The sequence below is a fragment of the Triturus cristatus genome, chromosome 7, assembly GCF_964204655.1.
Source record: "Triturus cristatus chromosome 7, aTriCri1.1, whole genome shotgun sequence".
NCBI classification, from domain to species: domain Eukaryota; kingdom Metazoa; phylum Chordata; class Amphibia; order Caudata; family Salamandridae; genus Triturus; species Triturus cristatus.
This window is the reverse complement of record NC_140590.1, coordinates 541,061,686-541,078,232: the sequence shown is the minus strand read 5'-3', so window position 1 is coordinate 541,078,232 and position 16,547 is coordinate 541,061,686. Positions and strand designations below refer to the sequence as shown.

Genomic DNA, 16,547 nt, shown 5'->3' with positions numbered 1-16,547 from the left:
CCGCGGTCAACCACCGATGGGTAACCGCTGTTTGTTGACCGCTTCTGGGAGACTGCGAGTATGACTGTGTAGTCTTAATACACTCGGCGGGTGGACTGCGGCTCTGGCGTCGGTGGACACACTGCCGGGATTGCAGACTGCCGTGGTCAAGTCGGGTAGACTGCCGTGGCCGCGAGTTCCGTTTCAGATAGCACAACTCATAATACGTCAGGTGGTAGATCACTGGTGCAGCGGTGTCGTAGACAACACGGACACAGTTCTCGGGCTGTCAGACCACTAAACTCATAATCAGCCCCTTAATCTTTGAATCGTAAATTATTTTGACAAATGTCACTAATTTAACATGCTTACAAATGCACCCAGACTACTGTTGCCGCAAAGATCACCAGGACTCATGCAGTTACACCTATGCTACATCTCTTCTGTGTGATGGAAGCTTTCACTCTTGTCAGTGTCTGAGCAGTTGTGATTGTAGGGGAAGCCTGCATTTCAGCTTTTTTTGTGTAGTTGTGTGAGAGGTAGGCTTGCACTGTTGCCATCTTTGATGAGTTTTCAGTGCCTCTGCGGTATGTTTTCTCTGTGATGTTTCTAGTGCCCAAAATGCATATTTTCCCACTGTAGTTTCCTCTCGTCCTGTTTATGCAAAGTAAGCTTGTGCTGCTGTTGTAGGAAAGGCTTGTACTGCACTACTCTTTGTGCTCTACCTGATATGTGGGTCCTGGATAGGTATGCACTGCAGCTGCTGCCTGTACCGTCCCTGTTTTGTATGCGAGTGAAGTTTGTTTGGAGCCTTCAATTCCCATGCTTTACCTGTTCCTTTTTAAGATCCCAACCCCTCATTTAACATATTTAAAACTTGAATTGCCAATAAAAGAACTTGGATTTTTATATTTCTTTTTCCTCACCATCACTTTGACAGAGATGCTTACGCTGAGTCTTGTGTGTTGCAGGTTGAACTCATACAATCTGGCAGAATCTCGAGCCACCCTGACTGCCCAGCACGACTCAACTCAGCAGCAGATCTCCGTGGGCACTAATCTGGTTGAGCCATGGTGTGCCCAGGTGGGATCGGTGTACATGGCATTGGGCGAAGTTGATCTTGCTGAAGGTACCTCACAGTTTGCCCATCTCTGAGAATAACTTGCCCACGAGTCACACTTTAAACATGCATATATGAACTTGTTGGCAGTGGCCAGCCTGCATCCTGGAACAGCTGGTCTCATTCCTTCAAATTGTCCTTGGCACATAGCAGTGCAACTGTTTTGGGTTGGAGAAGGCTGCAGGTCTATTTGGTTCAGTATCTTTGCCTTCTTCCTCATAGTACAGGTTTATAAGAACCAAAGTTCTGTGCCAGGTCCTAATGCATGGGGAAAGTGTATAAGATACATATGATACCCTCAAATTCTCTTGTTGGCATAATTAAAGACCGAGGCAGATTTTGGTCAGACGATTTCCACAGGGACAGATACACAACAGCAGAATCGAAACACAAAAGGCCTCCCTGGCTCCAGGAGGATCTCCAGCTTGACCTAAGATGCAATGATGGATCAGTGGCACGACAACAGCCATTTGTCACCTCCGAATCTTCATTATTAGTCAGATGCTTACTTGAGATCAGAGGTGGGGTATATATCTTTAGGCAGACAGCATCTGTGGTGCATTAGTCTTTGAGAGCTCCACCACTAAATCTGTGACCTCACCCTCTTCAACACCCTCCAGTAGCCAACAGCATCAAAATAACTAAATATGGCAGGGAAGGTCAAACTACGATGAAAAAAAAACTAAAAAGCATTCAGTTTCCCTGATACTCTAAAACTGCTGTAAAAGACTGCATTTCCTGGCAGGGCAGAGAACAGTGAGTAGATGACTATACTTCTGTAGCATTCTATACCAAAGAAAGCTCTTTGCGCAGTCATGAGATTTCACTGCTGTGTAAGTTGAAAATGAGACAGGGTAATGGTCTAGATAGACAGAGGTAGGGAAGTCCATGCTTTTACAACGTGTGATGAATAGTCGGTCTCCTTCACTGTTCAGGTTGACAGACAATAACTCGTGTGAGCATGATCTATGACCCTCTAAGTCTGCGACTAGGTTGCAGTGGAGGTACCTTGGCCTCAGGATTAGCAGTGTCATGCGCATAGAGTCAACTAAGTGCTAAACACAAAAGATGAAACCCCAATTTTACTGACCACCAGAAGCCAATTAAGATCATCTCTAGAGGCTAACGTAGTTTTTTATTTGCAGTCCACACTTATTCAGACAGCTGTGTTTCATGGCCTTTAAAGTCCATTACAGAGTGAAGCGGCTAGACCAGAGTCTATACCGTGCAATTGATTCAAGTGAGGCTAACTGGTATTCCACCACAGTCCTGTGTGCTTTGGGTTAGAAGATTAAACAGGATTTTGAATTTTTTGCATCTCAAAGACAGTTGCTGAATGCAACACTAATCTAGGGTGTCAGGGTTGTCTGGACACAAGTTATGAAATCTAGGTGTTTCACTGATTTTGAAAGAGGAAGCTTTGGCTGTATTTCAGAGCTGGGAGGATGTTTCAGAGAAGAATGGGGTCCTATTTGTGGAGCTCTTGATAACCAGCTACTGTCTCAGTGGCGTGCCTGGCTGTGCCAGCACCAGTGATGAGAACACCCTCCCTTTTTTCCATACTGACTATAGCTTGAAAGAAAAATGTCATTTACATAACTAGATCACAACTCTGCTAAAAAATTGAAAAGGTAGAAATGGAAATTAGACTGAATGTTGGCACAAAACAGCAGCAGCAAATGGAATCTCCCAAAAGTTACTCCTACCTTTAATTCCTCTTCAATCCCATTCAAACTATACTACCAGAAATTTACCCATGACAAAGGTAAGACTAACCAAGGAAAACTTCATGTACTCAGGATTGAAAGCGTTAGAAATAGGAAACCGAGGATTGGGATGAATCGAGTTTTGGAAGGAATTTATGATGTTGTCCGTCAAACCAGGACCTGAATCAAACCTAGTCCTGGGTTTAGCTGAAGATTGGTAAATTGCATGTAAACCTCCTTTGTGACAAAGAACTAGGGGCCTGTAGGCAGTAATCTGGGAATGTTTTTTGGTTCGGTGGAAGGAACGCAATGCAACTCTTTGGGAGTTGCTTGAAGAAGTTGTCAAATTTAATTTTTCCCAAATGTTGTATACATATCCCCTCTACCCTCTCCTCCCATTCTCCCTCCCCACCACATTCTGGACTTTTCCAACGTTCACCTCCCTGGTGCAGGGAATTTGGGGCTACCCTGGCCAAGGAGGCAGCACTGGCCAGTGTAAAGTGGAGTAACTAAGAAGGTGGTTAAACCCCAGACTGTAGTTTTACACTCCTACACTATATTTTCACCAACCTACCCCATCACTTAGCATTCAACCAGTATGTGTTGCTGACCTTCTTCTATCCCTGAAGCCACTGGCCTCTGCTCAGGAGTGTCGGCATGGCTTTACTCCAGGATTACCCTTGTTCTGGTGTGTTGGCCTTCGATACTAAGGTTGCTGCTCTAAAATTCTGTATATTCATGTTATTTATGTAGTGCTGTATTGCCATGTTGCTAAGTCAGTACTGTTAATAAATAAATACCATTCCATGAGACATATCCTGAGAATACAGCTATGCTCAGTTCCAGATGCGCACCACCTGTATTTGGTGAAAGTCCCATCAACGATTGAAAAAGCATACCTGATTATCACAACGAGTAAGCACCTTGCTAGCAATGGATTTTTCAACCTCCTTTTCGCCGTCTATGTGGGTGGAGGTCAAATGAAACCTGCTCTTACCATAATGAGCTCATCTGTGATTAGCAATTACCCAGAACCACATATGATCTTTCTCGGGTCTGTACAGTTCTATGTAAGGTTTGTTAAAGCTTACGCAGCTGTGGCAACCTTAAGTTACACTTTAAAGAAGATGCCAAAACCTGCAAACTAAACCTGGGCAGCATTTTTGTTGCACCAGCAAAATTCCTGAATTTCGTGGATTTCGCAAAACATAAAATGTAGGAAATTTCTTGGAGTTTTGCATTATGCTATGTTTGCGAATTTTTTTAAGTAAGTGCAAAGTAAAAATGGCTTATGAGATACCATTGGGAAATCGGTTTGCACAGAAAATTTTTAACCTGTATCTCACAAGAGGTGTGGCGCCGCGGCCAGGACGACTGACTCCGGAATCTGGGGATCACGTATGATCCCCGGCGGCAGATTAGCCCAGCACCATGTGACTCTGGGCAATAGCTTGCTTAATCTTCCCGACGGCCCCCAGCGTCTAGAGACCCTAACGGGTGATTGTTTGCGCGTTACAAATGTGGATTATTATTATTATCCTGCACACTTTTTTTTTCTTTTTTTAAATGTTTTTATTACATTTTCTCCCTTTTTATACGCGGCACATACCAAAGAAACAAGGTTACGGTACATTCAAGACAATAATAAGCAGGACCAAAAAAACAAAAAAAAATACAATGCCCGGTTTGGGCTGGCTATCCACAGCACAATACTGAATAATTCATTAGTACATTACAATGTCTCTCAAACACAGCCAATAGTCTTATAACATAAACATCTAAGCTCATCAATAAAATAGACATCAGCAATAATAAGCGAATACGGACAACCAGTACTACTTAACAGATTATTGTACAGCCTACCCTAAATTTGCTGTATCCAGTCCGTGACAGGAGCCCAGATTTTGCAGCCTAAGGCCATTTTTCTTCTCTCTTTGGTCTTATAAATTGAGGATTCTAAATTATATATAGCTAGTAACCTTGACCGCCAATTAATAAAGGTAAGTGGGTCAGGAATAAGCCATTCGTTGGTTATACATGAGCGAACCAACGCCATAGCAATGAACAAAATAGCCATCATAGATCTTGACTTTAAATTACAGCCCTATCAAATCTCACGCCCAAAATTACCGATTCCCCAGTGATTCTTATTGATGTTCCAAGTATCGTACCCAAAACATTCTCAATCTCTTTAAAAAAAAAAGACCCTAGTCCAGGACAAGAGAAGAACATATGGACCGAGTCTGCAGCTTGTAGTCTGCACCTGTTGCATTTATCCCCCTTCGAAGCCCCCCGTTTAGCAATATTCCCTGGGATATAGTACCAATCAAAAAGAGACATAAAATGCTGGCTCTTTAGTCTACCAGTCATTAAAATCTGGTTCGCCAAATCCAAGGAGTCTTCTATATTTATACCGATGATCCCCAGCTTATTCTCCCATTTTACATTCCATATATCCATATCATCCGGGAATATTTCCAATATCTGTTGATATACCTGTCCAATTGAACTTTTTTTCCTCAGTTTTTCAATCAGGGGAATTTTAGCCAGCTGTAGCTCTGCCCCTGACCCCAGCCGACCCAGAAAGCTACGAACTTGGAGATATTTAAAAAAGTCTTGTTTAGCTAGGCCAAACTTCTCCTTCAAATTTGACAAGGACAGAAATTGACCCCCATCAAACAGATCACCCAAACAGCTAAGTTCCTTCAAATCTCATCTAAATGTGACTGCTCCCGAAAGATTGTAGAGACCAAGCCTCAAGCGTTAAAAGGGGTATAGACATTAAGGTTTGGGACATTCAGCTTTCGCCTAATCTGTTTCCAAACTAGATACGCAACCTTGAGTGTCTTGAACTTGGTCTTTTTGTAGTAACTGGGCTCCAGTATCCTAACCAAACCGCTATTAGCTTTGTCCCCCAGCCCCAAATCATAAATAGATGGTCTGTTAAAAAACTGAATCTCCGCCTTAACCCCGACTAATAGGGGGCCCATATGCTGTAGCATGGATGTCCAATAATACACCAAAAAATGTGGGATACCCCATCCTCCCAGGTCTCTTGGTAAGATCATCCTGTTAAATGCCACTCTCGGTCTCCGATAACCCCAAAGAAATCTGGAGGAAATCCGTTCTAACTTAGTAAAACAAGAAACAGAAAACTCAAGGTGGATTGTTCTAAATATATAAAGAAATTTGTGAAGAACCAGCATTTTTAAAACATTACAACGCCCATGGAGAGAGAAATGTAAGTGATCTAATCTTTCCAAGGTTTTATTAACTTTATCCATCACCGATGTAATATTCAAATCATGGGCTCTGATCCACTTCCGGTGTAATTTTAATTCCCAAATATGTTGCTATAGTAACAACTGGTAGATTTGCCGGAAACTTGGTACGTGAATGAAGTATCTGAGTTTTATCTATATTTAATTTATAACCGGAAAATCTACCAAACTGTTCAGCCAAAATCCTTATTGCAGGAAGTGCCGAAGAAATATCGCTGGTAAGAACCACAATATCGTCGGCATGCGTCAATGCTCTATACTCGGTATTGTGAACTCTAACCGGTTTGATATTAGTGCTCAAATTAAGTTTGTTAAGGAATAAATCAATATAAAGTGCGAATAGCATGGGGGAGCATGGGCACCCCTGCCTTGTACCTCTGCTAATACTGAATGGTCTTGACTCCTGTCCAGAGATACGTATGACTGCCTCTGGGCATATTGATAAAGCCTACACTGCTTGGATAAATTCCGAGCAGAATCCTTTCCAATGCATAACATCCCACAGGAACCGCCAGGAGACCCTGTAGAACGCCTTCTCGGCGTCCAACAGGATCACCCCCAACGGAGACTCTGTTGCCTGAGCCCAGTCTAAAAGAGCTATTGCGCGTCTCACATGATCGTCTGTATCCCTTCCCGGAATAAACCCATGCTGATAATCTGAAACTAAAGGAGTAATAACCTTTCCTTACCGACAGGCCATAATTTCTTTTCATAAGATCTAGCTATCCGAATTGATAAGTGAAATAGGCCGATATGAAGAAGGGTCCAGCTCAGGTTTGTCTTTTTTTTTTCAAAACAATTTTAGTGGTTTTTCGCCAGGAGTCCGGAACAGAACCCCGTTGGGCAGATTGGAATAATAGCATAAGTTCTGGTCGAAGAACCTGCCGAAACGTCTTAAAAAATCAAGGAGGATACCATCTGGACCTACCGCTTTTCCGGTAGCTAAAGACATTATGGCTCCCTCCACTTCTTCCCAAGTAATATGTGCAGCCAATTTCTCGTTCTGATCATGTGTGACCTTGTTTGTCTCTACTTCTAAACTAAATTCCTGCATCATATCATTTCCACCAATGATCTCTCCTTCTGTATATAAATGATGATAATACCTACTAAACATGCCTAAAACGTCTTCCGGGGAATCCTGAATCTGATTGAGATGATCCTTAATTCTATAGATTCGGTTAGCTACTTCCCTTTGCTGCACACTCTTTGCTAATATTCTACCGGTATTTTCCCCAATCTCATATACTTATATAAAGGGCAAATTTGGCAGGTAACTTCTCTGCAAAGTGCTAATGAATTTTCATTTTTAAAATACCAGGATCATCTCTTTTGTGCCTATACCACACATCCACCAGCCCAAGCTGCTTAACTAACCCTTGAGTAGCTTTAAAGACTTTTGTTTTTTTACCCCTATATGGGAGATTACTGGTTATGTCAAAACAACTATCTAAATGTAAACTAAAGTCTCCACAAAGGATTAAGGGATGAGGCCGTAATGCTAGTTCAACACTCAAGTAATGCATCACTTCCGGGTCGTCTAGGTTGGATCCGTAAATAGAGCAAATTGACAATAAAGAACCATTAACCAGGATTTCACCAGTGGCCCACCGCCCCAGAATATCCTCTTTTACCCGCTTACAAACTTCTAGGCTATGCTTAGCCAGACTAGCTACCCCTTTAGTCGGTTTACTTTGTCTAGTACAGGCAAGCACATCCAAACCCAGATCCCTCAACCACCCACAATTATTCAAAGGGATATGGGTTTCTTGTAAGCAGAGCAAATCAATATGCATAACCTGCAAGATTAGAGCAGTCACCCCTCTTTTCCTCCTATCATTCAGACCGCATTTATTCCATGAACAAATACGTAATCTACCAGTCATCAATGTATCTAAAAAATATCAGCTCAAGTCGGACCAGCCCATACCCAGGGCTAAGTTCCTTGACAATAAAAAAGATTATCTCTCACATAAAAACAAGTACCGTAACCATAATAAGCAAAACGCATCAAACACCAAGAGTGCCTTCCCCAACCCCCCCACACTCACCCCACCCCATGCCCACCCATACCTAGCCCTCCCCCGCCCCTCCCGAATGAGGCATAAGGACCTTGGTCCTCTGTGATGGGAAGCGGAGAGTTGTCCACACCCGGGCCCCTCCCTCCCCGGTATAAACAATAAAAAGGTGCAGAAGGAGAGAAAAAATAAATTAGGAAAGGAAGCCAGCAGGGAAGGGCAGCACAGACGTCAAACAGCCATAGGAATACAACACCTTATCCACCTCAAATCGTACTCATAAAATCCTTAGCTAGAATTTCAGATACAAAAAATTGTGTCTAACCCCTGTGTATGATTCTCAATTTGGCTGGATTGAGTAGAAAAGCCTGTGCCCCCTTCGCCTGAAATAAAGGGATCATTTGCCGAACCGTAACCTGGCAAAAATCAGGGCGGACAAAAAATTCACATCCCTTGCCCGCTCTCTTCCTATCTGGTCACGCCAAATCATAGATTGCTTCTCGTAGCAGAAATTTTTTAAAACGTATCAAAATTGCTCTTGGCCTTTCAATTAATCCCCCCACTTTTTTCGGTTGATTGAATGGGAACCGATGAGCTCTCTGTAGTTCAGCTTTCCAGTCCCATTGCTGAAGCTCTGGAAAGGCTTCTGAAAAGAGTTCAACTACGAACTGCCAGACATCTTTGCCCTCCAATCCTTCGGGTACTCCCAAAATCCGTATATTGTTCCTTCTGGAACGAATTTCCAATTCGGTCAGTTTCCAGACTGTATCATCTTTCTGAGACTTCAAGGATTCAGTAATGACCTTCTGCTGTGCCCGTTCATCTTCCAATACTGAGATTCTGGTTTCGGCTTCCCCAATTCTAGTTGCAAACTCCGAGCAAGTCTTTGCTACTCTGCACATGGCATTCTGCAGTTTGCGCACCACCCCCTGGGTCCGAAGCCCTTCCACCCTGGTCTCCTCTTGATGTGCCATTATACCTTGATAGATGGTAGAGAGGGTAAATTCCCCTTGCAATGGCATGGCTAATCCGGCGACATCTTTAGAGGTTTCTCCTTGCCCCACTTTATCAGCAATTTGTGGAGAAAACAAATAGTCCCAAACTAAAGAGCCTGCTGGACCCAGAGCTCCGTTTACCAAAGAGTCGCGCAGCTCCCTTTGTTTTCAAACAGTCCCATCATTTACAGAGACCTCCTTACTCATCTGTTCTTCATCCAGCCGTAGACTGCTCGTATCGCTTCTATCTTCTGCCCAATCTTTCCCAGGGCTCTCATCCCCGGAAGAGTTAGAGGGATCTGACATAGAATAGAACTTGTCGCCCAAATCTACTTCTTTGCACTGAGTATGGCCAATTGGTCCAGATTCTGCGAGCCCTGAATTCCTTCTTCTCCCCTTTCCAGACGGCTACTGTCAAAATTATGGTTTCTGACCTCCAGTGCCTGACCAGTCACCAAAGAATTAGCAAATGGCGTTGCTACAGACTCTGATAACTTGGGATCATTTGCAAATACAACATCTCTTGAAGTCTGCCGAACCCAGCTCACCCTCCGTTGAAAAAATAACCTCTTGATTGGTTCCTTCAGTAATAATCCCAATGCTCTGCACATCACCTCTCAAACCCTCCGAACAGCCCTGAGCTGCCCCGCTGCCACCATTCACCTCATCTGAAGCTACCCCTGAAGTGGAATCAATACCTTGTGCTGTTGGAAGTGTCAGTGCCGCGGCAACATTGTTTCCAGGGCATTTCGTAATGTTGTTACCACTATCCACCGGAGCGTCGGCAGCCTCCACTACTTCCACCGGGCTCTTGCCTTTAACAAGTTGTTTTTAAACAGACCTGGAACCGTGTGATGGCCCCGGATAGAGATGCTGTCTTTCACCGCAGAAACTGGAGAGGAGCCGTTTACATGTCAGTATGTTCCGCCGTCTCCACCTCTTCCGTGAGTGACCTTCGTCGGACTCCCGGCGGGAAGGGCTGTACCTGCTGGAGGCGCCCTGGTCTTAGCACCCTTAGCCATGCTTTGCGGATGCATCGTAGCTGGTAAGCGGAGAGACAGGGTCGTACGCCGCCAACACAAAAAGCCTGTAAAAGCGTATTTAGAAGGTTGCAAAAGAGTCAGCCGCCATGACCAATACTGCCACAGCATATCAAAATTCACATTATCGGGGGGAGGAGCCTAGCGCTCAACCAAGATGGCCGCATAGGCTTAAGGCTCCCGAGGGCCTCCGCAACCTCCCACGTCTATCCTGACTAAATCCTGGTAAATTTGACGGGCTTTTGCTGATGCATTCGCGCTGAGGTGCCACCCGTTTTCCGAATTCTGATCGGACGCCGGGAACCCGAATGGTTGCCCTCCGAAGTTTGCGGCCTGCTGGTGCCTAGGTCCCGGTCTCGAGTTGGTGAGGTGCCCGGGTACGAAGTGAACAACAGCGGCATGCAGGGCTTGACCTGCCCCGTACCCCGCACTTTCACTTTCGTTTTCAAGTCTGCTGTTTAGAGATCGGCTGAGGGACCCTGGTGTTGAGGAGCGCGGACAACGGAGTGTCTGGCCCGATCTTCGGACTATCCACGGACGTCCTGCCTGCGATCGCAGTGTCCGCTTAACTTAGCCAACGGGTCCCTGTCCCTGGCGGGTGCCAACCTTGGTGGCCTCCGGACGATGGCGGCGAGACTCGAAGGGGACAAGTCGAAATCTAAGTCAACCCGGAGGGGATCCTATGCTCAGGCCAACAACATGGACCGTTACGCGCAGCTAAAGGGATCCCCCGCTGGCCTGCATAAATCGCTGGAGCGGTCTAAAGAGCTGGCGGGCCGGGCGTCGGAGTTTACCCTGCAGGACGTTATGGGCGCCATTGAGGAGATGAAGGCTGCTGTGGGTCAGCGATTTGATACCCTGGCACATAAGTTGGACGCGGTACTGATCGATGTGAATTTGGTCAGGGCAGATCTGTCCAAAACCAACGAGCGGGTCGACTCCTTGTCACATGCGGCGTCGAGCCTAACTGTGGACATGGCCGCCCTGCAGACGGAGGTCCGTCGGTTGCGGCTAGCCAGTGACCAGACTGATCGTCGACTTGAGGATTCAGAAAGCAGGGCTAGACGGAACAATGTCCGTATCATCGGAGTGCCGGAAAGATCGGAGGAATCTGCTGCTGATCTTTTTGTGGAGGATCTGGTGATCAACCGTCTCGCGCCCAAGGGATTGAGCAAGTTCTTTGCGGTGGAGCGGGCCCACAGGATTCCGGGTGGTGCGCCCAAAGTGGGTGCTCCCCCGCGGCCTATAATCGCTCGACTTTTTAACTTTCGGGATAGAGATGCTATCCTTCAGGCGTCGCGGGTGGCTGGGCCGCTGAAGTTTGAGAACTCCAATGTCAGCTTTTATCCGGACTTCACGCAAGCGGTCCAGAAACAGCGGCTGGGTTTTTTTGGGTGTTAAGCGGCGCCTGAGGGACATGGAGCTGAAATACGCGATGTTATTCCCTGCGAGGTTGCGGGTTGAGTTCCAGGGTCGTTCCCACTTTTTTGACCGACCGGAGGCGGCTGGCGACTGGTTGGATGCCCTACCGCGGGGACAGGATCGAGACGATCGGGCGGAGGAGAGCGGACGGGATGTGGTGGAGCAGGACTAGAACTTGGTTCCTGGCGATGGACTAGATTGACTATTCATTGCACCTTGGCTCAATTACACTCTAATCCGGCACATCATGCCCTTCAAATGTCTGGGGGTTGCGGGGAGCTTTTTGGGGTCCTTTCCTCCTTCTGGGGTTCTTTTGTGGTAAATGTTAGGGCGACAGGCACACTGCAAGTTGGGGGGGCTGTTCGGGCTCAAGCAGGGGTGCAGGGAGGGGGGAGTTGTGGTTTTGGGTCTGTGGGGGAGGGGGGTTGTTGGGGATGGTTGTTGTTTTTTCGTTTCGCAGGGCAATGTGAAGTTGTTTGCTGATTTCTCCGGGTTGTGCTCTCCGGGATGTGGGATTCATGTGCGGGAGTGGGATGGGGGATAGGGGATTGCGAATCCTTTCGTGGAATGTGAATGGTCTGGGGGACAGGATCAAGTGCGGGGTGGTGTTACAGTTCTTGAAGCGGCTCTCGCCCGACATTGTTTTCCTGCAGGAAACACATTTGGTTGGGAACTCCTCCCAGGCCTTAAATAGGAGGGGCTATCGCCTGGCCGCTCACTCTGGCTTCACTTCTGGCTCTAGGGGAGTGGGCATCTTAGTTAGGACCTCCCTCCCACTGGCAGTGGACGAGGTCCTTCACGATGATAGGGGGCGGTATGTGGCACTGGTGGGAAGATGGGAGGGTAGAACCATCTCACTGGTGGCTGTGTATGTGCCCCCGGGGTTGCAGACGACTACATTTGCTGACTTGGGGCGTTTGGTTCTGGGGCTTCCTGGGGGGGTTTTGGTGCTGGGTGGAGACTTTAATGCCGTGGTCTCTGGATTGGAGGACCGTCACCCCCCTAGGGACCTCCCTAGGGCTCAGGCCTGGTTGGGGAGTTTTTTGGACACTTTGGGACTGGTAGATTGCTGGAGAATGATGCACCCGGGACAAGCGCAGTATACCTTTCACTCGGGGGCCCATGGGAGTCTCTCGAGACTCGACTATATGCTCATGCCGGCGACCCAAGCGGGGATGATTGGGGAGGTGCGTCACGTAGCCAGAGGTATTTCTGACCATTCCCCTATATGGTTGCAACTGAGGGTTGACCCTGGCACAGAGGGAAGAGTGGCACCTATTGGCCCCTGGAGTTGGTCAAGTCCACTGATCACTACTTCACTGATAATGTGGGGTCGGTGTCGTCGGCCGTCTCCCTATGGGAGGCTTATAAGGTGGTGGTCAGGGGGCAGGCCTTGTCTCTTATCTCCCATACTAAGAGGTGCGAGAGAGCTGAGGTGGTTCGCCTGGAGACTGAATTAGCCGAAATGGAGGAGGACTTGGAGCGTGGAGTTACTGATGAGAAATTGCATGTTCTCAGCCTCAAACAGTCAGATTATAGAGCGCTAGTCACGGAAGCTGCTAAAGGGATGTATAGAGAACAGCAAGGGCGTCTGTATGACGTGGGGGATAAGGCCGGGAAGTTGATTGCTTGGTTGGATAAGAAGGAGAGAGCGAGCAGGGTGGTGCCCGTTGTGGAGAGAATGGATGGAGTTCGTGTGACTGACCCTGTTGAGATTGTTGACTGCTTCGCGGATCACTTCCGCGGGGTATACTCTCCGGTTTCCGTGCGTTCGGAGGAGGTTTCTCATCTGTTGCTTCGAGACATCGCACTGCCAACCTTATCGGAGGCGGATGCAACATTGATGGAGGCGAAGTTGTCGTCGGACGAGATTGCTTTGGCCATTCGCTCGATCGCGTCTGGTAAGGCGGGTGGTCCTAATGGTCTTCCCATTGAACTATATAAGTTACGTCCTGATAAGATAGCGCCGTATCTTCGTGATATGTTTTCGGCGGCACGTGCGGCGGGCTTCCTTCCCCCTGACCAACGCCTCGCCACCATAGTGGTGATACACAAAGATGGGAAGCCGCGAGACCGCTGCGCCTCCTATAGGCCCATTTCGCTGTTGAACGCTGAACCCAAAATTCTGGCTAAGGTGTTGGCTAACCGACTGGTTCGGGTCGCGGGCGACTTGATTCATCAGGATCAGTCCGGTTTTATACCCCATCGGAATACCGCCCTAAATTTGAGGCGGTTACACGGTGTGCTGGCTAGAGCCGAGTTTATACGGGAGCCGGCCATCTTGGCATCTCTAGATGCTACTATGGCGTTCGACACTTTGGAGTGGCCATATATTTGGGCCGTTTTGGCGAAATGTGGATTCGGCCCCGAGTTTATTGGTTGGGTAAAATTGTTATACGCTGACCCACTGGCTCAGGTGGTGGTGAATGGTAGGGTGTCGGCTCCCTTCGCACTGGGGAGGGGTACGCGACAGGGATGTCCGCTATCACCCCTTCTCTTTGCGCTTTCTTTGGAGCCTCTCGCCGCCTGGCTGCGTTGGGAGCCGTCGTTGCGAGGCATTAGATGGACGCCGGAATTCGAAGACCGTGTCTCCCTTTACGCGGACGACATCCTTCTATATCTCACTTCCCCCCGACAGTCACTAATGGTATTGGTGGACGTGTTGACTTCCTTTGGCCGCAACTCCGGCCTGGTTATCAACTGGGCCAAATCGTGCGTCTACGTCCTCTCCGGGGAAGCCCCCCTCCTGCCGCAAGACTGCCCTGTTCAGGTTGCTACCCTGGGGTTCAAATATCTGGGAATCTTTATCTCACTGGATCCCGCGGTCCGCTATGAGCGAAACCTTCTCCCTCCCCTCCAGCAGTTGAAGGCCGACGTCGCAAGATGGCGACGACTTCCGCTTTCACCGCTTGGACGGGCGGCATTGTTCAAAATGATGTCGCTGCCTCGCTTTTTGTACGCCTTGCAAAATACTCTGGATGTCGTACCGGCCCGCTATTTCCGGGAGGTTGAGGGTCTTCAGCGTCAACTGTTTTGGGACGGGCGGCCGCGGATTGCTCTCGCCAAGTTAATGCTTCCTTGGTACGATGGGGGGGTTGCACTCCCTGATATCAAACGATACTATTGGGCGTCTCAGTTGGCGGCTGTGAACCACGGGATATATGGTCCTGCCTTAAACCCGGCGTTCGAGATGGATAAATTCCTGCTTCCAGGTGGGGATTATAATAGGGCGCTGTACTCGGTGACCCCGGACACGCGGCTGACGGGACCCACGCGGGTGGTGGTGCGTGTGTGGCACGCGGCGAATGCTGCGATGGGGTGGAGGGATCGCTTGACTCGGGCGACGCCGCTGTATGCCTCTGGGCGGTTGGGCGGTTTGTGGAGATCGAAAGGCTTTGAGAAATGGGACATGATTGGTATATGTAAGGTGGGTTATCTTTGGGTGAAGGGAGCTTTCAAAACGTTTGAAATGCTTAAAAAGGAATATAAGTTGAACGATAAAGAGTATTTCCGATATGCTCAAGTCCACCATGTGCTGTGTTCGGTTTTTCCGGACGCTGCTGCCATCCCCGAGTATTCTCCACTGGAGGATAGAGTGTTGGATGGCTATGTGCCCGACAGCACTATTTCTTTGATTTACAAGAAACTCATCAACGATCGCGCGGACTTCCTGCTCCGTCTGAGAGAGGCATGGACAGGCGATGGCTTAGAGCTGGATGATGAGGACTGGGTGTCGGCGGTGGCCTCCCCGAAGGAGGTGGCGATCCCGGCCCGCCTCCGGTTTGTACAGCTGAAGATCCTCCATAGAGTGTATGTCACAGGGCCCGGTTTGCTGCGTATGGGTTATTCGATGGATGGATTGTGTAAGCGTGGATGTGGCCTGCCGGGCACGTTCCTTCATATATTGTGGGAATGTCCGGAGATTGTGCGATTCTGGAACGGTCTCCATACTGTACTGGAGGGGGTCACACACGTGGCCCTGTTGCCAGAGGCTAGGAGGTGTTTGTTGAATGTCTGGGAACCGAATGATTGCAATGCGGCACAGACGCAGTGGGTGACCTTGGGGTATATGGTGGCTAAGCGTAACATTGCACAGCTATGGGGCTCCCCGAGGCCGCCCACGGTTGATGTATGGAAGGAGAATATGGACTGGTGTATGTTTAGGGAAAAGACGGTGTATGTGGCGAGAGGTAAGCCAGGGAAATGGAGTAGGGTATGGGGTCCGTGGAATTTATATCGAGGCCGTATCTGCGCCCCGCCTTTGCCATTAGAGGTCATTATTGCTTTGACCCCCTAGCTGCGCATTCTGCGGGAGTGTGTAATGTGTGTTCCATGCTTTGTTTTCCCATTGCCCCCCTTCACCGCTTCTGGACCAGAATCGTTTTGGACACTGTATGTTGTTCCCCGTCCTGGGAAGAGCACGCTGCTATCTCGGACTCTCATTGCCTTGAGTGTGTGTTATGTTTAATAAAAAATGAAACCGTTGTCTTAAACCGCTCCTGGCCTATGGCCATGGTCTGTTATAGGTGCTTACGGACTGCCGGGTACTTTGCCACTGGTTCATTTGAATGTATGGCGTTACACTGCGGGCCCTCGGGCTCTATAGCGGCCGGCCCTGGTGGTTGTAGGCCCTTGTATGTCTTTTATTGTGTGCTAACGGTTTCTAATAAAATAAAAATACAAAAAAAAAAATTCACATTATCCAGTATATCCTTCGTTACTGAGGTTGAAGAGTGCGTCGGGGGGGGGGTTATTCCAGGAGTGTTGCCTCCTATCTTCTTGCACACTCATTTATAAAGTTTTTCGACATACTGAAAAAACAAATGTTTCTCTGAGCAATCATTTGCGTTTTATAGAAGTTGAAATCATACATTTTTGTTACTCCCTTCACTAGCTAAAAGCATAAAAATCTCCTGACTTGATTAATTATGATGAAAGGAGGAAATGCAACTTTACTCAGTTGGTCCATCTCATTGTGCAGGTATG

General features: G+C 47.8%; 1 protein-coding gene across 3 annotated transcripts in view; it reads left to right on the top strand.

The window, feature by feature from the left end:
• Positions 1 to 16,547, top strand: part of TEN1 (TEN1 subunit of CST complex) — a 125,605-nt gene that overhangs the window by 86,753 nt on the left and 22,305 nt on the right. For all 3 annotated transcript variants that reach the window (XM_085616952.1, XM_085616951.1, XM_085616953.1), the window contains exon 3: positions 951 to 1,108. In XM_085616952.1, coding sequence (XP_085473078.1) covers positions 951 to 1,108 — 158 coding nt within the window. The remainder of the gene's footprint in view (positions 1 to 950; positions 1,109 to 16,547) is intronic.